A 27437-nucleotide genomic window follows, 5' to 3' on the forward strand; every position below is an offset into this window, starting at 1 on the left:
TTTCTTAGGAAATTATAATATAGCTTTGGCATTCAGTTTTTGCGTTCATGTGTTTATCCTGTTGTACTGTATTGTTTGTCGGTAGGATAAGAGCCTGAGATGTTCGGTGTTCCGGATCCGTGGCTCCGTGCCGGCCAGTAACTACATCCTCCTTCCCAAAACCAGCAGCCAGTCTCTGGGTCTCACTGGACGCTACCTTTACCTGCTGTTCAGACCCAGCCCAAACAAACACTTCACTGTGCACCTCGACATTGCTGCTGAGGTGAAAAGTGTAGCTTTATGGGAATAATAATGTAATCATACAGACTTTCAAAATAAGTCCTTATAGTATTGCTATTATAATGATTATGCATACATTTTGGTATTTTTTTCTTTTGATTCATCACTCAATTATCGATATATATATAATATATTAAGGTTTTAGTTTTAGTCATTTTAGTTCCTCAATTTAAACTTATTTCAGTCAGTCACCAAAGCAAAATCTCTCTTTTTTTTAAGTTGTTCATCCAATGGTTCGATTTTATTTCAGCTTTTTTTTTTTTTTTTTTTCAATGATCAAAAATTATTTTAGCTTCTTTAATTTTAACTAACAGTATAAACATTGTTCCGTATAACTGGTTGAAGTAATTAATTATTCTACGCAAGTGTGTGTGATGACTTTTCTTTTGATTGATCTCTGTTTATTGTTTTTGTTCGTTGTTCAGGAGGGTCAGGTGATTCGCGTGTCGTTCTCTAACCTGTTCAAAGAGTTCAAGTCCACTGCGACGTGGCTGCAGTTCCCGTTTCTGTGTGGAGCTGCGCACGCTTCGGTGTATGAGAATACAGCCTGTGCTGCTAAACAAGGTATTTCACGCTTTCTGGTTTTTTTATTGTGACGTTTTTTACTTGTAGCAGGCGTTTTTCTGTTGCTGATTGATAACCTGTGCATTTCAGGTTTAGTGGGGCCAGCGCCGTCGAGCACGAAGTGGACGTGCTTGACGCTGAATCTACATTATGTGCTCTCGGTTTACCTCAACAGAACCCACAGCCACCTAAAGAGCGTCAAACTCTGTGCCAATATGTCTGTTAAAAACATCATCACCAGCGACCTGCTGTTTGACCCTGGTACTTGGTATCTTGATTGTGCATGTGTGGTTGTGTTTGTTATAGTTCCTTATTGTCTAGCTAATTATATATGGTCTTTACACTCTGGAAAGCTGCTATAAATGACCTTTTTTTATTATTATTATTATTATTATTATTATTACCAAATACACTCTTTTTTTATTTGTAGATCTTTCATTCTCTGAGTTCAGGCAGTCTGGTGTGATGCTGCCAGATGGCACAGCACCCATGCCTAGAGAAATGTGTTTCCCTGTACCGAAAGGACAGAGATGGCACAACTTGTACGATTATATTAGGTGAGTGCGACCTGTCGTGGGGAATTAAGAATACACATTTCTGATAAATAAACACTTCACTTAAAGGAATAGTTTCACGTGTTCATTTTTGTGTGAACTTACTTTAATAACACTCTTGGCGTTACTAGGTTGTCCATATTTGTTTAACCTTTTCGTTTTCACATGATATTCAACAGTGACTATGTTTACATGCACGTCTCGTTCCACTTAACTATTAAAGGAATAGTTCACCCCAAAAAAATAATCATTTTCTCACCTTGGAGTAGTTCCAAACCTGTATGAATTTCTCTGTTCTGCTGAACAAAAAGGAAGAAACTGACTTCCACGGTATTTCTTTTTCTTACCATGGAAGTCAATGGTGACCCAAAATAGCCTGGTTACAAACTTTCTTCAAATTTGTGGAATTGGGATATTATTTATAAAATGAATTGTGGGAAGAAAAGTGGGAAGATTGTTACATTGTTGCTGTGGATTTAGATAACATTCAGTAATTCACATACCCATGTTATTTCTTTGTTTCACAATGTTTCTTGCTGACATAAAACCCTTTTGTTTGTAACTTGACAGGTTCCCCTCAGATGGGACGAAGTTACCATTCGATTCTATACAAAAGGGATCCAACAGCGAAACTGAAAGTGAGTCTTCTTGAGCATGTAAATACACACTACGGTATCACGGAAAACACTGTGCATTTTATCTGATGAAACCATATGCTCACTCCACAGTTTCGGCCCAAAAAAGTCCTCGAAAAGAACAGAGTCATGCTGTGAAGATCAGTAAACCCGTGCAAGACCGAGTCTCCCTCATCCAGCAGATCACCACCCCCAAACCTGCCAGAGTGAGTGTTTGTGTGAACTTCGATTCACCTTCGTCCTGGTGCAACTAAAGTTGACATTTACAAGCCCTAATGGCTTTTCTCTCTCTTTCTCTCTGTGCAGCGCACTAAGCAACGCTCAGCAAACCAGACAAAGCGTCTGCCTGAGTTGAATTATACACACTCTGGAGGCTCAGAGAGCCCAGGGTCACCGGGTCAAAGGTCACAGACGAACGAACAGGTCACGATAGTGCGTGCAGATGATGCTGGAGTACATGTCTACGCTCATTGTGAGGATGACACCTACACTCAGACAGACAGTGAGGAGGAAATCACAGTAAGTGAAATAGATACAAGATTAGCTTTTTCAGTTAAAATTCTTTTCCAGAAGAAGAATTTGGAAGAATCCGTCTAAATCTTTCTTCTTAGGTTATCAATGCAGCATCTCCTCGGCCTGTCTCTCTGTCTTCTGACCAACCAGTGAAGAAGCCTCAGGTTAACCACAAACAAACACAGACTAACAGATCATCAGTGCATGTTAAAGCAAGGTTTAAATGATGAAGCTGTGTGTATGTCTACAACAAGGCTCTTTTTGGGTGCTGTGATCATTTGGAGGGTCTCGGTTTATATTTCAGAAGTTGTTTCCTGACCCCATTCTGAAGCTGAACAGGATTATTGGCTTCGGTGGAGCTTCGATGAGATGTGTGAGTAACACGAACACAAAACATCGAAGGCACAAAAGTGGAAATCAACATTTAATGCATTGATTATAGAATGTAATAAGTGATTTTAATTTCTGTGTCTTTGTCTCTCAGGCTGTGTGGAGTGCTGATGGAGAAGAAGTTGTGTATCCTTGTCACGCTGTTATTGTCATCATGGCGGTTTCCTCCAGACTACAGAGATTCTTCATTGGACACACAGATAAGGTCTATTTTTAAATGAACAAACACACACTTAAATAATAGAATCACTGTGATTTATGCACTATCAAGTTTTAGTGGTCTATTGCTTTTAAAATACTGTGACAATATCAGCATAATAAATGTTAACATGTACATATGTATATTTGTGTGTGTGTGGATATATATGTGTTGTCGTGGGAGGAGCCAACGACAGACACAGTGGGCGTGGCGTCAGGCCTCTGAGAGGCTTTTTATTGACAAAATAATAAATACAATGTAAAGTGTCCAAGGGGGAAAGTGTCCAAATAAAAGGGGGATCTGGTGTGTCGTGGTGCGGGTAAAGTGCAGGTTTAGGCCTTGTCCAGGGGAAGGGTCCAGGTAAGGGTGAGTCCGGCGGTGTGTGCCCCTTTTTCTGGTCCGGGCGCGAGGGGCGGCGCGTCTTCGCGCATGCATCTCCTTCGCTTCTTTGCCCGGGCGGCAGAGTGGGATGAGCTGTGTGGTCACAGCCTGGACTACGGGGGTCCCACGACGCACTTCTCGGACAGCGGGGTGGGGTCCATCGCGCACCCTTCCTGGACCCACGAGGACACCAGCGTGCATGCACGGGGAAGAGTGTATATACTTAACGCCCGGCGGTAACAAGGCTAAACTCACTCCAGGTGTGCCTTGTGCTGCCAGACCTGAACAATACCACGCGCCCTCCTCTCGAACACACACACTCCCATATATATATATATATATATATATATATATATATATATATATATATATATATATGTATGTGTGTGTGTGTGTGTGTGTGTGTGTATATATATATGTGTATATGTATATGTATAGTTAGTATTATTTACTATTCTTTAAATATTTTTGTTATTATTGATATTGTAAATATTATTTTAAACAATATAGCAGCTTGTCACAATAATATAGTAAGTATAGAGTTTAATTAATGTGGGGTTGTATGTAGGCTATTGGATAACACGCTTCATCCAATAAACATGGTTTATAAAATAACAATCACCTTATACACACCATTTTAAGTTACAGTTAGTTTGGCAATTTTTATGTTGATGTGTTTCTGTTGTATGTTAGGTCTCAGCTCTGGCATTAAATGCCAGCTCTACATTGTTGGCATCAGCTCAGACGGGCGCAAACAGTCTGATTCGTCTCTGGAGCTACCGCGGAGGAGTGTGTCAGACCATCATTCCTACACACACACACGCTCTGAATCTGCTCCGGTACAACAAACACACTTACGCAGCAGATCTGTCGTTGCGTGCGCAGTGCCAGCTGGGTTTCTCAAGCTCAGGTGATGTTTTTTTTGTTGTTTCAGTTTCTCCCAGAGTGGAGGGGCGCTGTGTGGCGTGGGGAAAGACAGCCACAACAAAACCGTGAGTGTTTTGCATACACCTTTTAAAAAAGATATTGTGTATGTTTGTGCTATTTTTTTTATTTGCTCGTTCAGACCGTGGTCCTTTGGAACACTCGGCGTGTGGCGGAAGGAAGTGTGATTCCGGTTTTGGCTAAAGCTCATACAGATGTGGACATCCAGACAATGAAGATAGCGTTCTTTGATGAAACACGGTATGCATGCATACAATTATATTTTTAGGTCTCCTACCAAATCAGTGCCATTCAGAACGTGTTTGAGATTTAATGTGGGATTTTAATTGGATGCGATTGCATGTGCACGATGATCAGTATCATTAACAAGGTTGTCGACCTCCGTCATGTTGGCAGGTTATAAGCGAATATGTGTTTGTGTGTGCAGTATGGTGTCGTGTGGTTTAGGTAACATACGTCTGTGGCGTCTACGCGGTGGTTCTCTACGCTCTTGTCCGGTGAATTTGGGGCAGTATCACAATTTAGAGTTTACTGACCTCGCCTTCGAGCGGGGACACACTCAGGACCGTCCGGTGGATGAGCGCACGCTGTGAGCACACAGAGACACTCAACATCATGGCAAATAATCACATTGAAACCGAAAATGAAAATTCGGTCATCAGTTACTCACCCTCTAGTAGTTAAAAACCTGTATGAATTTCTTTGTTCTGCCGAACACAAAGAAAGATATTTTGAAAAAAGTTTGTAACCAAGCTGTTTTGGGTCACCATTGACTTCTATAGTAATTTCTTTTGTATTATGAAGGTCAGTGGTCACCAGTGTTCGGCAGACAGAGAAATTCATGAGTAAATGACGACAGAATTAAAATTTATGGTTAAACTGTTCATTTAAATTACTGTGGTACAATAGAGCTGCTCACATTAATGATGTAATACAATGTTGATCTCATCCTGAGGTATTTTGTGATCGGAGCAGGTTTGTCAGCAGTAGGAGTGGTCACATCCTGGAGATTGATTATGTTTCTGTGGCAATAAAAAACATCAGGAGGCTCCTCCCAGCTCAGGAGACCCACACCCACCAAAGGGAGAAACAGACCTTTAGCACAGGTGAGAAGCAGGAATAATAATAATAATAATAAAAATTATGATAATTCTGTTCTGTCTAGAGTCTTTACGCATGTTACAATTTTCGTTCCATTTCAATCTGAATCGTCAATTCTTCGTTGCCCTAGCAACCACTCAAACATTTTATCGTTGCCCTAGCAACCACCCAAACATTACATCGTTGCCCTAGCAACCACCCAAACATTACAATATTGCCCTAGCAACCACCCAAACATTACAATGTTGCCCTAGCAACCACCCAAACATTCTCTCGTTGCCCTAGCAACCACCCAAACATTACATTGTTGCCCTAGCAACCACCCAAACATTCTAATGTTGCCCTAGCAACCACCCAAACATTTTATTGTTGCCCTAGCAACCACTCAAACATTCTATCGTTGCCCTAGCAACCACCCAAACATTTTATCGTTGCCCTAGCAACCACCCAAACATTCTATCGTTGCCCTAGCAACTACCCAAACATTACATCGTTGCCCTAGCAACCACCCAAACATTCTATTGTTGCCCTAGCAACCACCCAAACATTCTATTGTTGCCCTAGGAACCACCCAAACATTTTATCGTTGCCTTAGCAACCACCCAAACATTTTATCGTTGCCCTAGCAACCACCCAAACATTTTATCGTTGCCCTAGCAACCACCCAAACATTCTATTGTTGCCCTAGCAACCACCCAAACATTTTATCGTTGCCTTAGCAACCACCCAAACATTCCATCGTTGCCCTAGCAACCACCCAAACATTCCATCGTTGCCCTAGCAACCACCCAAACATTACACAGTTGCCCTAGCAACCACCCAAACATTCCATCGTTGCCCTAGCAACCACCCAAACATTCCATCGTTGCCCTAGCAACCACCCAAACATTACATCGTTGCCCTAGCAACCACCCCAAACATTCCATCGTTGCCTTAGCAACCACCCAAACATTTTATCGTTGCCCTAGCAACCACCCAAATATTCCTTTGTTGCCCTAGCAACCACCCAAACATTCTATTGTTGCCCTAGCAACCACCCAAACATTCTGAAAGTAGCCCTAGCAACCACCAAAATTTCCACCGTTGCCCTAGCAACCACCCAAACATTATATTGTTTCCCTAGCAACCACCAAAATTTCCACCGTTGCCCTAGCAACCACCCAAACATTACAATCGTTGCCTAGCAAACCACCCAAACATTCTATCGTTGCCCTAGCAACCACCCAAACATTACATTGTTGCCCTAGCAACCACCCAAACATTCTATTGTTGCCCTAGCAACCACCCAAACATTTTATCGTTGCCCTAGCAACCACTCAAACATTCTATCATTGCCCTAGCAACCACCCAAACATTACATCGTTGCCCTAGCAACCACCCAAACATTACATTGTTGCCCTAGCAACCACCCAAACATTACATCGTTGCCCTAGCAACCACCCAAACATTACATTGTTGCCCTAGCAACCACCCAAACATTCCATTGTTGCCCTAGCAACCACCCAAACATTCCATCGTTGCCCTAGCAACCACCCAAACATTACATCGTTGCCCTAGCAACCACCCAAACATTCTGAAAGTAGCCCTAGCAACCACCCAAACATTTTATCGTTGCCCTAGCAACCACCCAAACATTTTAGCGTTGCCCTAGCAACCACCCAAACATTCCATCGTTGCCCTAGCAACCACCCAAATATTACACGCGTTGCCTAGCAACCACCCAAACATTCTGAAAGTAGCCTAGCAACCACCCAAACATTTTGTCGTTGTAGCCCTAGCAACCACTCAAACATTTTATTGTTGCCCCTAGCAACCACCCAAACATTACATCGTTGCCCTAGCAACCACCCAAACATTACACCGTTGCCCTAGCAACCACCCAACCACCCACCACACAATACAATGTTGCCCTAGCAACCACCCAAACATTACATCGTTGCCCTAGCAACCACCCAAGCCATTCTGAAATTAGCCCTAGCAACCACCCAAACATTATATTGTTTCCCTAGCAACCACCAAAATTTCCACCGTTGCCCTAGCAACCACCCAAACATTACAATGTTGCCCTAGCAACCACCCAAACATTCTATCGTTGCCCTAGCAACCACCCAAACATTACATCGTTGCCCTAGCAACCACCCAAACATTACATCGTTGCCCTAGCAACCACCCAAACATTACATCGTTGCCCTAGCAACCACCCCAAACATTACATCGTTGCCCTAGCAACCACCCCAAACATTCCATCGTTGCCCTAGCAACCACCCAAACATTACATCGTTGCCCTAGCAACCACCCAAACATTTTATCGTTGCCCTAGCAACCACCCAAACATTTCCACCGTTGCTCTAGCAACCACCCAAACATTACATCGTTGCCCTAGCAACCACCCAAACATTCTATCGTTGCCCTAGCAACCACCCAAACATTACACCGTTGCCCTAGCAACCACCCAAACATTCTCAAAGTAGTTGCCCTAGCAACCACCCAAACATTCATTCCCCTGCAACCACCCAAACATTACATTGTTAACAGCAACCACCCAAACATTTCCATCGTTGCCCTAGCAACCACCCAAACATTACATTGTTTGCCAGCAACCACCCAAACATTACACTGTTGCCCTAGCAACCACCCAAACATTACAATGTTGCCCTAGCAACCACCCAAACATTCTATCGTTGCCCTAGCAACCGCCCAAAAATTCATCGTTGCCTAGCAACCACCCCAACATTACATCGTTGCCCTAGCAACCACCCAAACATTTTATCGTTGCCCTAGCAACCACCCAAACATTACTACATCGCTCGCCCCTAGCAACCACCCAAACATTACACCGTTGCTAGCAACCACCCAAACATTCCATCGTTGCCCTAGCAACCACCCAAACATTTTATCGTTGCCCTAGCAACCACCCAAACATTCTATCGTTGCCCTAGCAACCGCCCAAACATTCATCGTTGCCCTAGCAACCACCCCAAACATTACATCGTTGCCCTAGCAACCACCCAAACATTCATCGTTGCCCTAGCAACCACCCAAACATTACATCGTTGCCCTAGCAACCACCCAAACATTCTATTGTTGCCCCTAGCAACCACCAAAAATTTCCACCGTTGCCCTAGCAACCACCCCAAACATTACAATGTTGCCCTAGCAACCACCCAAACATTCTATCGTTGCCCTAGCAACCACCCAAAATTTCTATCGTTGCCCTAGCAACCACCCAAAATTACATCGTTGCCTCTAGCAACCACCCAAACATTCTATCGTTGTTCCTAGCAACCACCCAAACATTCCATCGTTGCCCTAGCAACCACCCAAACATTCCATCAATGTTGCCCTAGCAACCACCCAAACATTCCATCGTTGCCCCTAGCAACCACCCAAACATTACATCGTGCCCCTAGCAACCACCCAAAAGTTCAGAAAGTTGCCCTAACAACCACCCAAACATTACATCGTTCCCTTCAACCATCCAAACATTACATTGTTGCCCTAGCAACCACCCCAAACATTCCATTGTTGCCCTAGCAACCACCAAAATTTCCATCGTTGCCCTAGCAACCACCCAAACATTACACCGTTGCCCTAGCAACCACCCAAACATTACAATGTTGCCCTAGCAACCACCCAAACATTCTATCGTTGCCCTAGCAACCACCCAAACATTCCATCGTTGCCTAGCAACCACCCAAACATTCTATCGTTGCCCTAGCAACCACCCAAACATTACATCGTTGCCCTAGCAACCACCCAAACATTACATTGTTGCCCTAGCAACCACCCAAACATTACATCGTTGCCCTAGCAACCACCCAAACATTACATCATTGCCCTAGCAACCACCCAAACATTCTATCGTTGCCCTAGCAACCACCCAAACATTTGATCGTTGCCTAGCAACCACCCAAACATTTTATCATTGCCCTAGCAACCACCCAAACATTACATCGTTGCCCTAGCAACCACCCAAACATTCCATTGTTGCCCTAGCAACCACCAAAATTTCCACCGTTGCCCTAGCAACCACCCAAACATTACATCGTTGCCCTAGCAACCACCCAAACATTCCATCGTTGCCCTAGCAACCACCCAAACATTACATCGTTGCCCTAGCAACCACCCAAACATTATATCGTTGCCCCTAGCAACCACCCAAACATTCCATCGTTGCCTAGCAACCACCCAAACATTACATTGTTTCCTAGCAACCACCCAAACATTACAATGTTGCCCTAGCAACCACCCAAACATTTTATCGTTGCCCTAGCAACCACCCAAACATTTTATCGTTGCCCTAGCAACCACCCAAACATTACATCGTTGCCCTAGCAACCACCCAAACATTACAACGTTGCCCTAGCAACCACCCAAACATTCTGCAAAGTAGCGTTGCCTAGCAACCACCAAACATTTTATCGTTGCTCTAGCAACCACCCAAACATTCTATTGTTGCCCTAGCAACCACCCAAACATTACATCGTTGCCCTAGCAACCACCCAAACATTACACCGTTGCCCTAGCAACCACCCAAACATTACATCGCGTTGCCTAGCAACCACCCAAACATTACATCGTTGCCCTAGCAACCACCCAAACATTCTCCAATGTTGCCCCAGCAACCACCCAAACATTCTATCGCTGCCCTAGCAACCACCAAACATTACACCGTTGCCTAGCAACCACCCAAACATTACAATGTTGCCCTAGCAACCACCCAAACATTCTATCGTTGCCCTAGCAACCACCCAAACATTCTATCGTTGCCCTAGCAACCACCCAAACATTACATCGTTGCCCTAGCAACCACCCAAACATTACATCGTTGCCCTAGCAACCACCTAAACATTACATCGTTGCCCTAGCAAGCAACCACCCAAACATTACATTGTTGCCCCTAGCAACCACCCAAACATTACATCGTTGCCCTAGCAACCACCCAAACATTCTATTGTTGCCCTAGCAACCACCCAAACATTTTATCGTTGCCCTAGCAACCACCCAAACATTCCATCGTTGCCCTAGCAACCACCCAAACATTACATCGTTGCCCTAGCAACCACCCAAACATTACATCGCTGCCCCTAGCAACCACCCAAACATTACATTGCTGTTGCCCTAGCAACCACACCCAAACATTCATTTCGTTGCCCTAGCAACCACCCAAACACTGTTTGTTGCCTAGCAACCACCCACATTCACCCCGTTGCCTAGCAACCACCCAAACATGACCCATTGCTCTGCCCTAGCCAACCACTTTTGGATTGGGCTGCCAATACTGCAACCACCCAAACATTCATCGTTGCCCTAGCAACCACCCAAACATTACACGGAAGCTTGCCCCAGCAACCACCAAAACATTACATTGTTGCCCTAGCAACCACCCAAACATTTTATCGTTGCCCTAGCAACCACTCAAACATTCCATCGTTGCCCTAGCAACCCCCAAACATTACAATGTTGCCCTAGCAACCACCCAAACATTACATTGTTGCCCTAGCAACCACCCAAACATTTTATCGTTGCCCTAGCAACCACCCAAACATTCCATCGTTGCCCTAGCAACCACCGAAACATTTTATCGTTGCCCTAGCAACCACCCAAACATTTTATCGTTGCCCTAGCAACCACCCAAACATTTTATCGTTGCCCTAGCAACCACCCAAACATTACATCGTTGCCCTAGCAACCACCCCAAACATTCCATTGTTGCCCTAGCAACCACCAAAATTTCCATCGTTGCCCTAGCAACCACCCAAACATTATATCGTTGCCCTAGCAACCACCCAAACATTACACCGTTGCCGTAGCAACCACCCAAACATTCCATCGTTGCCCTAGCAACCACCCAAACATTCTATTGTTGCCCTAGCAACCACCCAAACATTCTGAAAGTAGCCCTAGCAACCACCCAAACATTTTATCGTTGCCCTAGCAACCACCCAAACATTCTATCGTTGCCTTAGCAACCACCCAAACATTACATCGTTGTCTTAGCAACCACCCAAACATTACATCGTTGCCCTAGCAACCACCCAAACATTACATCGTTGCCCTAGCAACCACCCAAACATTCCATCGTTGCCCTAGCAACCACCCAAACATTTTATCGTTGCCCTAGCAACCACCCAAACATTACATCGTTTGCCTAGCAACCACCCAAACATTCTATCGTTGCCCTAGCAACCACCCCAAAATTCTGAAATTAGCCCTATCAACCACCCAAACATTTTATCGTTGCCCTAGCAGCCACTCAAACATTTTATCGTTACCCTAGCAACCACCCAAACATTCTATCGTTGCCCTAGCAACCACCCAAACATTTTATCATTGCCCTAGCAACCACCCAACATTACATCGTTGCCCTAGCAACCACCCAAACATTCTATCGTTGCCCTAACAACCACCCAAACATTTTATCGTTGCCCTAGCAACCACCCAAACATTACATCGTTGCCCTAGCAACCACCCAAACATTACATCGTTGCCCTAGCAACCACCCCAAACATTCCATTGTTGCCCTAGCAACCACCCAAACATTACATCGTTGCCCTAGCAACCACCCAAACATTACAATGTTGCCCTAGCAACCACCCAAACATTTTATCGTTGCCTTAGCAACCACCCGAACACTACATCGTTGCCCTAGCAACCACCAAAATTTCCATCGTTGCCCTAGCAACCACCAAAATTTCCATCGTTGCCCTAGCAACCACCCCAAAATTCTGAAAGTAGCCCTAGCAACCACCCAAACATTTTATCGTTACCCTAGCAACCACCCAAACATTTTATCGTTACCCTAGCAACCACCCAAACATTACATCGTTGCCCTAGCAACCACCCAAACATTCCATCGTTGCCCTAGCAACCACCCAAACATTACATCGTTGCCCTAGCAACCACCCAAACATTTTATCGTTGCCTTAGCAACCACCCGAACACTACATCGTTGCCCTAGCAACCACCAAAATTTACATCGTTACCCTAGCAACCACCCAAACATTCTATCGTTGCCCTAGCAACCACCCAAACATTTTATCGTTACCCTAGCAACCACCCAACATTCTATCGTTGCCCTAGCAACCACCCAAACATTACATCGTTGCCCTAGCAACCACCCAAACATTCCATCGTTGCCCTAGCAACCACCCCAAACATTCCATCGTTGCCCTAGCAACCACCCAAACATTACATCGTTGCCCTAGCAACCACCCAAACATTTTATCGTTGCCCTAGCAACCACCCCAAACATTCTATCGTTGCCCTAGCAACCACCCAAACATTACATCGTTGCCCTAGCAACCACCCAAACATTACATCGTTGCCCTAGCAACCACCCCAAAATTCTGAAATTAGCCCTAGCAACCACCCAAACATTTTATCGTTGCCTTAGCAACCACCCAAACATTCCATCGTTGCCCTAGCAACCACCCAAACATTACATCGTTGCCCTAGCAACCACCCAAACATTACATCGTTGCCCTAGCAACCACCCCAAACATTACATTGTTGCCCTAGCAACCACTCAAACATTCTATTGTTGCCCTAGCAACCACCCAAACATTCTGAAAGTAGCCCTAGCAACCACCCAAACATTCCATCGTTGCCCTAGCAACCACCCAAACATTCTATCGTTGCCCTAGCAACCACCCCAAACATTTCAAAGTAGCCCTAGCAACCACCCAAACATTTTATCGTTGCCCTAGCAACCACCCAAACATTTTATCTTTGCCCTAGCAACCACTCAAACATTACATCGTTGCCCTAGCAATCACCCCAAATATTACATTGTTGTAGCCCAGCAACCACGTTGCCCAAACAACCACCCAAACATTACATCGTTGCCCTAGCAACCACCCAAACATTACATCGTTGCCCTAGCAACCACCCAAACATTACATCGTTGCCCTAGCAACCACCAAAAATTCTGAAAGTAGCCCTAGCAACCACCCAAACATTACATCGTTGCCCTAGCAACCACCCAAACATTCTATCGTTGCCCTAGCAACCACCCAAACATTTTATCGTTGCCCTAGCAACCACCCAAACATTTTTTCGTTGCCCTAGCAACCACCCAAACATTTTATCGTTGCCCTAGCAACCACCCAAACATTCTGAAAGTAGCCCTAGCAACCACCCAAACATTCCATCGTTGCCCTAGCAACCACCCAAACATTCTATCGTTGCCCTAGCAACCACCCCAAAATTCTGAAAGTAGCCCTAGCAACCACCCAAACATTACATCGTTGCCCCTAGCAACCACCCAAACATTACATTGTTGCCCTAGCAACCACTCAAACAACCACCCAAACATTACATCGTTGCCCTAGCAACCACCCAAACATTACATCGTTGCCCTAGCAACCACCCAAACATTACATCGTTGCCCTAGCAACCACCCCAAAATTCTGAAAGTAGCCCTAGCAACCACCCAAACATTACATCGTTGCCCTAGCAACCACCCAAACATTCTATCGTTGCCCTAGCAACCACCCAAACATTTTATCGTTGCCCTAGCAACCACCCAAACATTCTATCGTTGCCCTAGCAACCACCCCAAACATTCCATCGTTGCCCTAGCAACCACCCAAACATTACATCGTTGCCCTAGCAACCACCCAAACATTACATCGTTGCCCTAGCAACCACCCCAAAATTCTGAAATTAGCCCTAGCAACCACTCAAACATTCCATCGTTGCCCTAGCAACCACCCAAACATTCCATCGTTGCCCTAGCAACCACCCAAACATTACACATCGTTGCCCCTAGCAACCACCCCAAAATTCTGAAAGTAGCCCTAGCAACCACCCAAACATTCTATCGTTGCCCTAGCAACCACCCAAACATTCTATCGTTGCCCTAGCAACCACCCAAACATTCCATCGTTGCCCTAGCAACCACCCCAAAATTCTGAAAGTAGCCCTAGCAACCACCCAAACATTCTATCGTTGATTTCTAGCAACCACCCAAACATTCTATCGTTGCCCTAGCAACCACCCAAACATTTTATCATTGCCCTAGCAACCACCCAAACATTACATCGTTGCCCCTAGCAACCACCCAAACATTCTATCGTTGCCCTAGCAACCACCCCAAACATTCCATCGTTGCCCTAGCAACCACCCAAACATTACATCGTTGCCCTAGCAACCACCCAAACATTTTATCATTGCCCTAGTAACCACCCCAAACATTCTATCGTTTGCCCTAGCAACCACCCAAACATTACATCGTTGCCCTAGCAACCACCCAAACATTACATCGTTGCCTAGCAACCACCCCAAAATTCTGAAATTAGCCCTAGCAACCACCCAAACATTACATCGTTGCCCTAGCAACCACCCAAACATTCCATCGTTGCCCTAGCAACCACCCAAACATTACATCGTTGCCCTAGCAACCACCCCAAAATTCTGAAAGTAGCCCTAGCAACCACCCAAACATTCTATCGTTGCCCTAGCAACCACCCAAACATTCTATCGTTGCCCTAGCAACCACCCAAACATTTTATCATTGCCCTAGCAACCACCCAAACATTACATCGTTGCCCTAGCAACCACCCAAACATTCTATCGTTGCCCTAGCAACCACCCAAACATTCCATCGTTGCCCTAGCAACCACCCAAACATTACATCGTTGCCCTAGCAACCACCCAAACATTTTATCATTGCCCTAGTAACCACCCCAAACATTCTATCGTTGCCCTAGCAACCACCCAAACATTACATCGTTGCCCTAGCAACCATCGAAACATTCTATCGTTGCCCTAGCAACCACCCCAAAATTCTGAAAGTAGCCCTAGCAACCACTCAAACATTACATCGTTGCCCTAGCAACCACCCCAAACATTACATTGTTGCCCTAGCAACCACTCAAACAACCACCCAAACATTACATCGTTGCCCTAGCAACCACCCAAACATTACATCGTTGCCCTAGCAACCACCCAAACATTACATTGTTGCCCTAGCAACCACCCCAAAATTCTGAAAGTAGCCCTAGCAACCACCCAAACATTACATCGTTGCCCTAGCAACCACCCAAACATTCTATCGTTGCCCTAGCAACCACCCAATTATTTTATCGTTGCCCTAGCAACCACCCAAACATTCTATCGTTGCCCTAGCAACCACCCCAAACATTCCATCGTTGCCCTAGCAACCACCCAAACATTACATCGTTGCCCTAGCAACCACCCAAACATTACATCGTTGCCCTAGCAACCACCCCAAAATTCTGAAATTAGCCCTAGCAACCACTCCAAACATTCCATCGTTGCCTAGCAACCACCCAAACATTCCATCGTTGCCCTAGCAACCACCCAAACATTACATCGTTGCCCTAGCAACCACCCCAAAATTCTGAAAGTAGCCCTAGCAACCACTCAAACATTCTATCGTTGCCCTAGCAACCACCCAAACATTCTATCGTTGCCCTAGCAACCACCCAAACATTCCATCGTTGCCCTAGCAACCACCCAAACATTACATCGTTGCCCTAGCAACCACCCCAAAATTCTGAAAGTAGCCCTAGCAACCACCCAAACATTCTATCGTTGCCCTAGCAACCACCCAAACATTCTATCGTTGCCCTAGCAACCACCCAAACATTTTATCATTGCCCTAGCAACCACCCAAACATTACATCGTTGCCCTAGCAACCACCCAAACATTCTATCGTTGCCCTAGCAACCACCCCAAACATTCCATCGTTGCCCTAGCAACCACCCAAACATTACATCGTTGCCCTAGCAACCACCCAAACATTTTATCATTGCCCTAGTAACCACCCCAAACATTCTATCGTTTGCCTAGCAACCACCCAAACATTACATCGTTGCCTAGCAACCATCGAAACATTCTATCGTTGCCCTAGCAACCACCCCAAAATTCTGAAAGTAGCCCTAGCAACCACTCAAACATTACATCGTTGCCCTAGCAACCACCCAAACATTACATTGTTGCCCTAGCAACCACTCAAACATTCTATTGTTGCCCTAGCAACCACCCAAACATTCTGAAAGTAGCCCTAGCAACCACCCAAACATTCCATCGTTGCCCTAGCAACCACCCAAACATTACATCGTTGCCCTAGCAACCACCCCAAAATTCTGAAAGTAGCCCTAGCAACCACTCAAACATTACATCGTTGCCCTAGCAACCACCCAAACATTTTATCGTTGCCTTAGCAACCACCCAAACATTCCATCGTTGCCCTAGCAACCACCCAAACATTCCATCGTTGCCCTAGCAACCACCCAAACATTACATTGTTGCCCTAGCAACCACCAAAATTTCCACCGTTGCCCTAGTAACCACCCAAACATTACAATGTTGCCCTAGCAACCACCCCAAACATTCTATCGTTGCCCTAGCAACCACCCCAAAATTCTGAAAGTAGCCCTAGCAACCACCCAAACATTACATCGTTGCCCTAACAACCACCCAAACATTTTATCGTTGCCCTAGCAACCACCCAAACATTTTATCGTTGCCCTAGCAACCACCCAAACATTACATCGTTGCCCTAGCAACCACCCAAACATTTTATCGTTGCCCTAGCAACCACTCAAACATTCTATTGTTGCCCTAGCAACCACCCAAACATTACATCGTTGCCCTAGCAACCACCCCAAAATTCTGAAAGTAGCCCTAGCAACCACCCAAACATTACATCGTTGCCCTAGCAACCACCCAAACATTTTATCGTTGCCTTGGCAACCACCCAAACATTCTATCGTTGCCCTAGCAACCACCCAAACATTACTTTGTTGCCCTAGCAACCACCCAAACATTACATTGTTGCCCTAGCAACCACCAAAATTTCCACCGTTGCCCTAGCAACCACCCAAACATTACATCGTTGCCCTAGCAACCACCCAAACATTACATCGTTGCCCTAGCAACCACCCAAACATTACATCGTTGCCCTAGCAACCACCCAAACATTACATCGTTGCCCTAGCAACCACCCAAACATTCTGAAAGTAGCCCTAGCAACCACCCAAACATTCCATCGTTGCCTTAGCAACCACCCAAAAACCTTTTGGATGCTATTAAACATTATATCATCTCTGTAAGCAGTTTTTGAACATGATTGAAAAACTATATTACTAAAAAGGTATTATTTATTTATTGTTGACTGTGTTACAAATGCATTTTCAGGTGCTGGTATTGCAGTGAATAGCATCAGTGTGTGTGATGAATTCTGTGTCACTGGTTCAGAGGACGGATTCATGCGTCTGTGGCCTCTTGACTTTTCATCTGTTTTCTTAGAGGCGGGTCGGTACTCTTCCGTCAATCACCCTCACAATCAATTATCTAGCTTGAAACCAACTCTATGAATCACAGAGATTTTGGTGTGTCTGCAGAGCACGAGGGCCCTGTCAGTTTGGTGTGTGTGTCCTCGGACGGCTCGAGAGTTCTAGGTGCCACGACCACAGGGAATCTTGGGTATCTGGATGTCAGCAGCCGTGGTTACCGCACACTCATGAGGTCACACACAGCGAGCGTTTTGGGCTTCAGTGTGGACGGCGTAAGACGGCGGGTCACCACCGTGTCCAAAGACAGCACTGTACGGGTGTGGGACATGGACACCATGCAACAGGTCAGTTACGGGAATGTTTTCATGCACAGTCAATTGAATGCTTTTAAATGCTACATTTGAAGCTTCTTTTATTTGTCTTGTAGCTCTATGATTTTGTTCCCGATGACGATGAAAGTCCCTGTTCGGTTGCATTCCATCCCAGCATGCCTCTCTTCGCCTGTGGATCGAGCTCTGGAACTGTCAGAGTGTTCGATATCCAAACATCAAGCCTAATTTCCCAGCACAGGTACGCACACACTTTCAATACGTTCATGAAGAAATAACATGATCAAATGTGACAGTAAAGACATATATAACATTACAAACGATTTATATTTCCAGTAAATTATGTTCTTTCTGTACATGAATTCAGAAAAAAAAATGTATCACCGTTTTCCACAAAAATATGAAGCAGCACAATATTTCTAAGAACGTGTATAAGAAAGGATAAGAAATGTTTCTTAAGCAGCAAATCAGCATATTAGAAAGATTTCAGAAGTATTATGAGACACTGAAGACTGAAGTGATGCTAAAAATTCAGGTTTGCCTCACAGAATTATATTTTTAATATATAACAGTTATTTTAAATGATAAAACAGTAATACTGTTTTTGCTGTATATTTGCTTTCAAAAACATAAAAAAAGTACCCATGCCAAACTTTTGAATGGTAGAGTATATTTTCGCAACATTATTCTTTTTACTGTTATAAGCATTGTTTATATATATATATATATATATATATATATATATATATATATATATATATATATATATATATGTGTGTGTGTGTGTGTGTGTGTGTGTGTGTGTGTGTGTGTTTCTTTGCAGGCAGCACTGTGGCTCAGTTGAGTGTGTGATCTATTCTCCTGATGGTCAGTGTCTGTTTAGTGCTGGTGCTCTTGGATACTTGGTGCTGTATAATTCTTCTCAGCATGACCATCCTGTAGTCCGTGTTTTGAGTGAGTGAACAGTCACTCTTACAGCACAATATAACTCTTCACAGCACATTCAGTCTGAATTATTGTTCTTTTTTTCTAAGGCAATGTGGTTGCATGGAGTGTGAATCGTGGCCCAGATACTTTGGCAGTGAGCTCTGACAGCCGGTGTCTAGCAATAGTCGGTCCGACCGAATACATTGTCACGATCATGGAGGCACAGTCACTTAATGAGGTACATCAAAACCATCATGTTTTGTTGCCAATTTCACTGTTTTTGATAATTCTTTTTTTTAAATCAATTATTTAATCAATTCCCATTTTTTTTTCAATTTCATTTCATTTTCAGAAAATGTAGTATTGAAATGTACTAATTTCAAAATCAATTTATTGTATTAAACAGTGATTTAAGTCCAGTGTTGTATATATTAATATTTTGAATAAACTTTTAGTTTTAAGTTTTATTAATTAACTATTATTAGTAGTATTACTATTATTAAGCTTTAATAATTTTTTTCATTTTTATTTTATTTCATTTTGCTATTTGCTTTTATAGTTTTTTTTGTTTTTAAAAATGTCTTTTAGTATGTTAAATATGTATATTGACCTAAATACATTTACATTTAAATATAAGTTTATTTTATTTACATTACTTTATTTTCAATTATTAAACTTTACTTCCACTAGTTGCCAAAGCAAACATTTTTATTTTATTTTTTTTTACATTTTTATGCATCTCATGTAATATTTTTATTTAATTGTGTGTATTTGTATTTCGTTTTGTTTAATCTTTATTCACATTTTTATATTATTATAAATTATGTGTAGTTATTTTTTTTAACAACACATTATGACACACTGTATGTTCTGAATAGTCTTTTTTTGTGTGTGTGTCACAGTTACTCCGGGTTGATGTGAGTATTCTGGATGTTGAGAGCTCAACGCTGGACTCGGCCCTGAATGTGAGTTTCTCACCCTCATCACAGTCACACCTGCTCGTCACCACATCCGCCAATAAGATCCTCTGGATTGACACACACACAGGACAGCTGCTGAGACAGGTAAAAGACTGAAGGGCAAACTCTTTCTGAGAACTTTACATTTCAGATCTTAGAATCAATATTGGTGTGCTTACAGGTATCTGAGGTGCATAAGCATCAGTGCGTGTCTCTGGCGGTCAGCGAAGATGGCCGTTATTTGCTGACGACTGGTCAGAACTCTCTGAAGGTGTGGGACTACGACATGCACCTGGAAGCTAATTCACAGGTACGTTTTCTTGAATGTATTCGGTGACGTTCAGACGACGAATGAGTTCAAGAATGTGTCCGTTTCCCCTCCAGGTGTTCATTGGTCACTCAGAGCCCATCAAGCAGGTGAGGTTCACGCCTGATCAGATGGGTGTGGTCACTGTAGGCGACGCCCTCTTCATCTGGGACTTCCTGGCACCTCCACAGGAACACTCCAAGTAAGACCTGTTATGTTTTCCATGATTGTGTTGTGTTGTATTGTTTTGATCTCATCTCTAGTCAATTGTTAGAAGTAACTAAATTAAATTTTATTTGTTAAAACACTTTCTCTGTTCCTACCAGGTCTCCAGATATAAAAGTCTCCCCTCGTAAATTAGGTACGTTAAGATAAATATTCACTTTGTCTCTTGTTTAAGAAAGCTTGTCGATGCTTAGGTCAGTCTCACAAATCAAACAAAATCAAATGCCTCTGAATGAATTGTTTCCACAACCTAAAAATACTTCTTTGTTTCTCTGTTTTATGATCTTCACATTTTAACTATTGTAAAGTAAAAAGATATATTATGTAAATATTTGTTCTTTTTACGGTAGTATTCATTGTACTACTTTTTAATTATGCTGATTATAATTTTAAAAATGTCTTTATGTCTGTGTATATATTTAATATATATATATAATATGTTTGTTTAAATGTATGACAACTAATTAGTTCCTTTTGTTCAGCTCACAGTTGGGCGGAGCTAAATGCAGCCGAGCTGTCCAATGAGAGTCCTCGAAAAGCATTGTTTCAGCCCTCCTCACCGCCTGTCATGCATTTTCTTTCCAGTGCTCTGAAGGACAGTGAAGGTATGTATTCGTGAGCTTTTGTCCTCATCAGTGGGTCACTATTACATCTCAAATGCTTTACTTCTGTAGGTTTCCTCTGCGATTCTGCTGCTGAACTACAGCTTAGTCCAGTGACAGGCCACGCCCACTCCCCTCCTCCCAAACATGCCTCCTTCCTTAGAGTGACAGAGTGGGTGAACAACGAGGACACGCCCACTCTCCCAGCTAACCAATCAAGGACGGAGAATGCACAAGACGGTCACGCAGCAGTCCGTCCTGACTGTTACAAGCACTTCACTTCATGTTTTAAGACTTCTGTGTTAGATCAGGTATGTATTTTTAATCAATTTTTTAATTAATACAGCGTCCTTGGTAAATCTAAGCGTAGGTGGCTGTGAAAATAAATCTCCATTGTTTATCATTTTGATCTTTCATTCAAAATTCACATCTATCATTGAAGTAAAACAATTAAAAGTGTAGGGGGAATCTCACTGTGAAATAAATGCCTTCTCTTGTTCATATTGTTCAAACAATGCAGTTTTTTTTTCAAGGGTGCCTATATTAGTGGAGGGGCGCTGTGTGTTCAACTCAAAGTGAATTGTGATTTATGAATATATAAAGCATTTTAAACACTTTTGTTTAATGTGTCTTTTTTTTGTTTTGTATTTAGACGACAGTAGCTCCGCTCTCAGGACAGGCCGGGCTGAGTCTCAAGGCCGTGATTGGCTATAACGGCAATGGCCGTAACAATATGGTCTGGAATCCTGACACAGGTAAATGCTAACCAACCATGAACTCTATTATGATGTCCGTCACTTAAAATATCCCTCTTCTTGGCTCTCATGAAAAAAAGCTTTCATGCAACTTGCGCTTATCTAATGAAATGCTACTCTTAATTTACTTCAGCCGTTCTTCATGTTGATTTAAGCGCCATTTTTGCCCGACCCATCTTGTGTGCGTTTGTGTGCAGGTTTATTTGTGTACACATGTGGGTGTGTCGTCGTCGTCGAGGATCTTCACACGGGCTCACAGAAACAGTGGTTAGGCCACACGGAGGAGATCTCAACGCTTGCCGTCACGCATGATGCACAGGTACCTCTCACATGCTGCACATACTTTATATAAATCGCAAATTATGCGCCTGCTTCGAATGACAACTCTGTCTGATTTGCCCGGCAGACGGTTGCGTCCGCCTCAGGGGGCGGAGCTTCTCACAGCAGCCTCATCTGCATATGGAATGCTTCAGATGGCTCCTGTAGAAACCGCCTGTCCTATCACAAAGGGGCGGTGCAGAGCCTGGCTTTTTCCAGGGATGACATGTACATGCTCTCAGTGGGTCAGTGTTTCATGCTTTTGCATTACGGAATCATGTTGTATGTTATTCATGTTCATAGTTAAAAATAAATTGAAAGTCATTAATAACAATCAGTAGCATGTGAGGGATATTATAGCTAACTAAGATTAAAAACATTTTGGTAACGTGAAATAAAATAAACTGAATTTTTTTTTTTGCTAGAAATTAATTGTATTTCATTACATCAAACATAACATTGTCATATACATATGAAAATTAGAGCTCAATTTAATAATATAAAATATTATTATTATTATTATTATGTTATAAACATGTTATTAATTAAGTTATCACCTCAAGCAATGCATTTGTTTAACACAGATGTAGATTATACAGTCTGTGTCTTTTATAATGATGTTTATTATGCTCCTAGGTGATTTTGGGGAGCCGGTGGTGGCGCTCTGGAGCACTCGATCGTTTGAGCTGCTCTGCACCGCTCAGATATCCGTCCCGCTGCACGATGCCTCCTTCTGTCCATTCACTGCTCACGAGCTCACACTCGTCGGCAGCGGCGCTGTAGTGTTTACTCAAATACAAGCACAGGATAACAGCACCGAACTTCAGGCACGTACGGACGCTGTATGGAAGTAAATCGCTGCTGCACAGAAGCACATAACCTGAAATAAGCCTTCCTCCTCCCGCAGGTGCAGAGAGTAAGCTTACCTGATGCAGTCGGTCAGGCGGAAGTGACATCGCTGTGCTATAGCACCTGCCGGATCCTGTACACGGGCACGAACGGCGGCCACGTGTGTGTGTGGGACTGTCTCACGCGGCGCTGCTTTGTGACATGGGAAGCGGACGGAGGAGAGATAGGTGTGTTTGGGTTTTTGATCACACTCGCGATTATGGTCGCATGGAAGCGGAGGTAACAGCTGTTTTTGGTGTGCGTTTGTGTAGGTGTGTTAGTTTGCCGTGAGAATAAGCTGGTCACAGGCAGTAACACCAAAAAACTGAGACTGTGGTCTGTAGCTTCGGTCCAGAATCTCAGTAATGCACTTCACAAGAGCAGCAGAGCAAAGGATGATGGGTAAGCATGCTTACGTTCACTCTTATTTCCTTCTAGAACTGTTTAAAAGTTTAAAGCAAAACTATGTGTGTACGTGTGTGTGTGTGTGTGTGTGTGTGTGTGTGTATATATATATATATATATATATATATATATATATATATATTTTTTTATATATATATATATATATATATATATATATATATATATATATATATATATATATAAATATATTTAAATATATTATTTAATATATTTAAAACAACAAATAAATGTAATGTCAAAGTTGGATTTTCAGCATCATTACTCCAGTGTTCAGTGTCCCATTATTATTCAGAAATGATTCTAAATGTAGAAAACAGTTGTGCTGCTTCAACGTTTTGTGAAAAGTGTGATACGTTTTTAGAACGCTTTGTTGAATAGAATGTAAAAAATAAAATAGAATATTTGAAATTAGAATCTTTTGTAAATGCCTTTACTGTGGCTTATTAAATATTAAAATGTGTCTAAATAAACATAAAAAGTGTAAATACGTCAAATTATGGTGCAAAAGACATAAACATTTCTACCTCAAGAGTCAAAAGTAAAGAAAAAATCTAAAGATTAAACTGAGATGTGAACTGTAAGTTGTATTTGTGTGAAAATAAATAAAAAATTAATAGAAAGTCCCGTTGTGAAATACAAAGTAACTTTTTAAACGAGGTGGAAACTGGCAGATGACATGCTTTCCGTATTTTTTTCGAATGACCAAATTAATTTCCTTATCTATTATTTTGGAAGAACAATTAAAATGGCTTCACCTGCTTTGAAAGTGCTCAGGTACAGCTGGAACAAGAGCTACTGTTGGACGGGACCGTGGTCAGTGCAGCGTTTGATGACGTCATGGACATGGGGATTGTGGGTACGACAGCAGGAACCCTGTGGTACATCAACTGGGCCGACAGCACCAGTATACGGCTGATCAGCGGCCACAAGAGCAAGGTAACGCGCTTTCAGCTTTCAGCAGCAGCTGTGAAATGGTTCTGAAAGCGGCGCCGTTCTCGTTGTAGGTGAACGGTGTGGTTTGTAGTCCAGATGAGCAGCATTTGGCCACGTGTGGGCAGGACGGCAGTGTGAGAGTTTGGGCGCTGCAGAGCCACGAGCTGCTGGTACAGTTCCAGGTGCTGAACCAGGTGAGCATGAACACAAGCAATATATATATATATATTATTATATATATATATATATATATATATATATATATATATATATATATATATATATATATATATATATATATATATATATATATTTTTATTATTTTTTTTTATATTTATATATATTTTATATATATATATATATATATATATATATATATATATACACACATATATATTTTTATACACAGCTTTTTTTATTTTATTCAATTAATTATATTTTTAAACAAGTATTCATTAAATTCATAAAATTCATAAAATTGCTAAAGATTTTCATTTCAAGTCAGTGCTGTTCTTTTTTCAGAACATTGTTCATTAAAGAATCCCGAAAATAAATGTATTACGGTTTCCGCAAAAATATTGAACAAAAAAAGAAAAATAACTGCCATAATTTTCAGCATTGATAGTAATGTTTCTTGAGCATTGAATATTTAATATTAGATTGATTTCTGAATCATCATGTGACACTGAAGGTGTAAATCACAGGAATGCTTTACATCACAGGAATAAATTTATTAGCATTATACAGTATATTGGCATAAAAACTGTTATTTTAAATTATAATAATATTTCACAATATTACTGTTTTTACTGTATTGTTGGTCAAATAAATGCAGCCTTGATGAGCGTAAGACTTCAATCAAAAAATTGTAAACATTTAACTTGGTTAATATGGCAAATTTTTCTCTTTTTACCAGTAAAACTCCATTGTGTTTAATTGATTAACTGTGTCTCTGAATGTTTGTCTGTATTGCAGAGCTGCGAGTGTGTGTGTTGGTCTCCTCCGAAGGGTGTGAATGAGGGCGTGTGTGTTGCGGGCGGTTACAGTGACGGGACGGTGAGGATCTTCAGTTTAAAGTCGGCCGAGATGGAGCTGAAACTACAGCCTCAGCCCGTGTCTGTGTGTGCGCTGCAGTACTCGCACTACGGTGAGTGCGTGTGTGTGTGTGTGTATGAGAGTGTTTGTGTGTTTTGTGTTGACTGTATGTGTGTGTGTAGGTCATGTGCTGTTGTCTGGTGGTCGTGATGGTCTCGTTACTGTCAGCAGTCCCGTCACTGGAGTTACTGTACGCACCATCCGTGACCACAAGGGGGCGCCCATAACTACAGTGCAGTGCACCAGCAAACAGGTTTGTGTGTGTGTGTGTGTGTGTGTGTGTGTGTGTGTGTGTGTGTGCTTTTCTTCTTTGCAAGGCAAATGACTCGACGTTGTGTATGATGTGGAACTGTGGGCCATGCTGAGAAAATATCTGAATAAAAGTCACACTTAAAAATACATCAATTTGTTTCAAAGAAGGATCTTAAAAATGATTACAGTGACCGAGACACAAAGACACAGATACTCAATTGTCATATTTTAAGTGTGACTTAAGTGTCCAAATACTTATAGGTCATTATAAAACTGAGATCGCAATATAGATGCTGTTATCATAAAGGCTGTGATTTAATTAAATATATGTGCTGAGTGTTTCAGAGTGAAGTGTTGTCTTTTACGTGTAATAATTTGTTTCTCAAATGCTCCACTGCTTTTGTTTTCCAGTGAAATATTATGATAGTACAATATATTTTTGTAATTATAATGAATAATATATTATTTTTACAATTGTTGTCATTATTAATAATTATAGTTCTATTGATTCTTAAATGCATGTTTTTATTTTGACAATGAAATACAGTAAGTAGTAAAATTTTGTAGTTTATTAGTATATAATTTACTAATAATGATATGTAAAATAATAATAATATTTTCATAGTGTGTGTGTATATATATATATATATATATATATATATATATATATATATATATATATATATATATATATAGAGAGAGAAAGACAATGAAAATTATACACAATGAAAACTATTATTTATTTTACATTTCATTATTAGAAAATATATATATATATATAAAATAATTTTTGAACATATTGTGCAGCCCTAAAAACAAGCCCAGCAAACCTGGAGCATATATTTATTTTTTTTAATTGCATTTTATCTGATTGATTTAATGCGTGCTGATATAAATGTCTTTTAGTATAAGGAGTTTGGACTGGAGGGAAATGAGCTCTGGTTGGCTGTGAGCACAGACAGGCGTGTCAGCATCTGGGCTGCTGATTGGACGAAGGACAAATGCGAGCTGCTTGATTGGCTGACTTTTCCAGCGCCCAGCCCACCGGAGGTGATTAATATTCAAGAGCATTCTTGTTCGTAATCGAGTTACACTTGTGCCCCATCGAGCTGCTCTGATTACTTACGTGTTTATTGTAGTTTAAAAGTCTCTTTTTTTCTCTCTTCGTAATCAGGATGCGGTGGCATTGCCGCCCAGTTTGGCTGCATTCAGCCCCAGCGAGAGAGGAACAGTGGTTTATACCGGCTACGCTGTGGAAAAAGAGATCCTCTTTTACTGCCTTTACAAAAAACAGGTACTCGACATCTTTCTACCCATGATTGCGTACCTCCACTGTCTTTTACTGGCCGATTAATGTGATAGAACCTGTGTGTATTTTTTGTTTCGTAGGTTTTGAGGACGATCTCTCTGGCCGACTGGGCGCTCTGCCTCGGTCTCTGCTCAACTGGAAGACTGATCGCTGTTGGATCAAATCGTCAGTGTGCTGTTTTACTTTAAAGCATTACTTCCATGTGTTGTGTAGTCATTTACCACCGATGCTTTTCGTTTTAGTGCGCGTCCTGAAGCTGATTCATTCGTCCAGCGGCCGTTTTC

At 42.2% G+C, this 27437-nt stretch overlaps 1 protein-coding gene across 4 annotated transcripts in view; it reads left to right on the forward strand.

Moving 5' to 3' along the window:
* The window catches only part of wdr90 (WD repeat domain 90), a 28394-nt gene that overhangs the window by 544 nt on the left and 413 nt on the right, over positions 1 to 27437 (forward strand). Inside the window, exons 3-42 of one of the 4 annotated variants that reach the window (XM_043227117.1) lie at positions 86 to 262; positions 705 to 843; positions 934 to 1104; positions 1274 to 1400; positions 1968 to 2035; positions 2126 to 2238; positions 2339 to 2551; positions 2644 to 2709; positions 2850 to 2918; positions 3030 to 3140; positions 4209 to 4354; positions 4450 to 4507; positions 4582 to 4700; positions 4888 to 5049; positions 5436 to 5566; positions 17731 to 17847; positions 17937 to 18172; positions 18256 to 18398; positions 18981 to 19111; positions 19192 to 19322; positions 19987 to 20148; positions 20225 to 20353; positions 20428 to 20552; positions 20677 to 20711; positions 21058 to 21180; positions 21250 to 21488; positions 21830 to 21932; positions 22130 to 22251; positions 22339 to 22495; positions 22887 to 23077; positions 23158 to 23326; positions 23411 to 23540; positions 24332 to 24500; positions 24569 to 24691; positions 25473 to 25644; positions 25715 to 25845; positions 26751 to 26894; positions 27019 to 27138; positions 27234 to 27318; positions 27396 to 27437. The exon at positions 27396 to 27437 is cut by the window's right edge and continues 413 nt beyond it. In XM_043227117.1, coding sequence (XP_043083052.1) covers positions 86 to 262; positions 705 to 843; positions 934 to 1104; positions 1274 to 1400; positions 1968 to 2035; positions 2126 to 2238; positions 2339 to 2551; positions 2644 to 2709; positions 2850 to 2918; positions 3030 to 3140; positions 4209 to 4354; positions 4450 to 4507; positions 4582 to 4700; positions 4888 to 5049; positions 5436 to 5566; positions 17731 to 17847; positions 17937 to 18172; positions 18256 to 18398; positions 18981 to 19111; positions 19192 to 19322; positions 19987 to 20148; positions 20225 to 20353; positions 20428 to 20552; positions 20677 to 20711; positions 21058 to 21180; positions 21250 to 21488; positions 21830 to 21932; positions 22130 to 22251; positions 22339 to 22495; positions 22887 to 23077; positions 23158 to 23326; positions 23411 to 23540; positions 24332 to 24500; positions 24569 to 24691; positions 25473 to 25644; positions 25715 to 25845; positions 26751 to 26894; positions 27019 to 27138; positions 27234 to 27318; positions 27396 to 27437 — 5299 coding nt within the window. Of the gene's footprint in view, positions 1 to 85; positions 263 to 704; positions 844 to 933; positions 1105 to 1273; positions 1401 to 1967; positions 2036 to 2125; positions 2239 to 2338; positions 2552 to 2643; positions 2710 to 2849; positions 2919 to 3029; positions 3141 to 4208; positions 4355 to 4449; positions 4508 to 4581; positions 4701 to 4887; positions 5050 to 5435; positions 5567 to 17730; positions 17848 to 17936; positions 18173 to 18255; positions 18399 to 18980; positions 19112 to 19191; positions 19323 to 19986; positions 20149 to 20224; positions 20354 to 20427; positions 20553 to 20676; positions 20712 to 21057; positions 21181 to 21249; positions 21489 to 21829; positions 21933 to 22129; positions 22252 to 22338; positions 22496 to 22886; positions 23078 to 23157; positions 23327 to 23410; positions 23541 to 24331; positions 24501 to 24568; positions 24692 to 25472; positions 25645 to 25714; positions 25846 to 26750; positions 26895 to 27018; positions 27139 to 27233; positions 27319 to 27395 lie in introns of those variants that run through there. The other 3 variants (XM_043227118.1, XM_043227119.1, XM_043227120.1) reach the window with 3 other exon arrangements.

The sequence above is a fragment of the Puntigrus tetrazona genome, chromosome 24 (assembly GCF_018831695.1).
Source record: "Puntigrus tetrazona isolate hp1 chromosome 24, ASM1883169v1, whole genome shotgun sequence".
NCBI classification, from domain to species: Eukaryota; Metazoa; Chordata; class Actinopteri; order Cypriniformes; family Cyprinidae; genus Puntigrus; species Puntigrus tetrazona.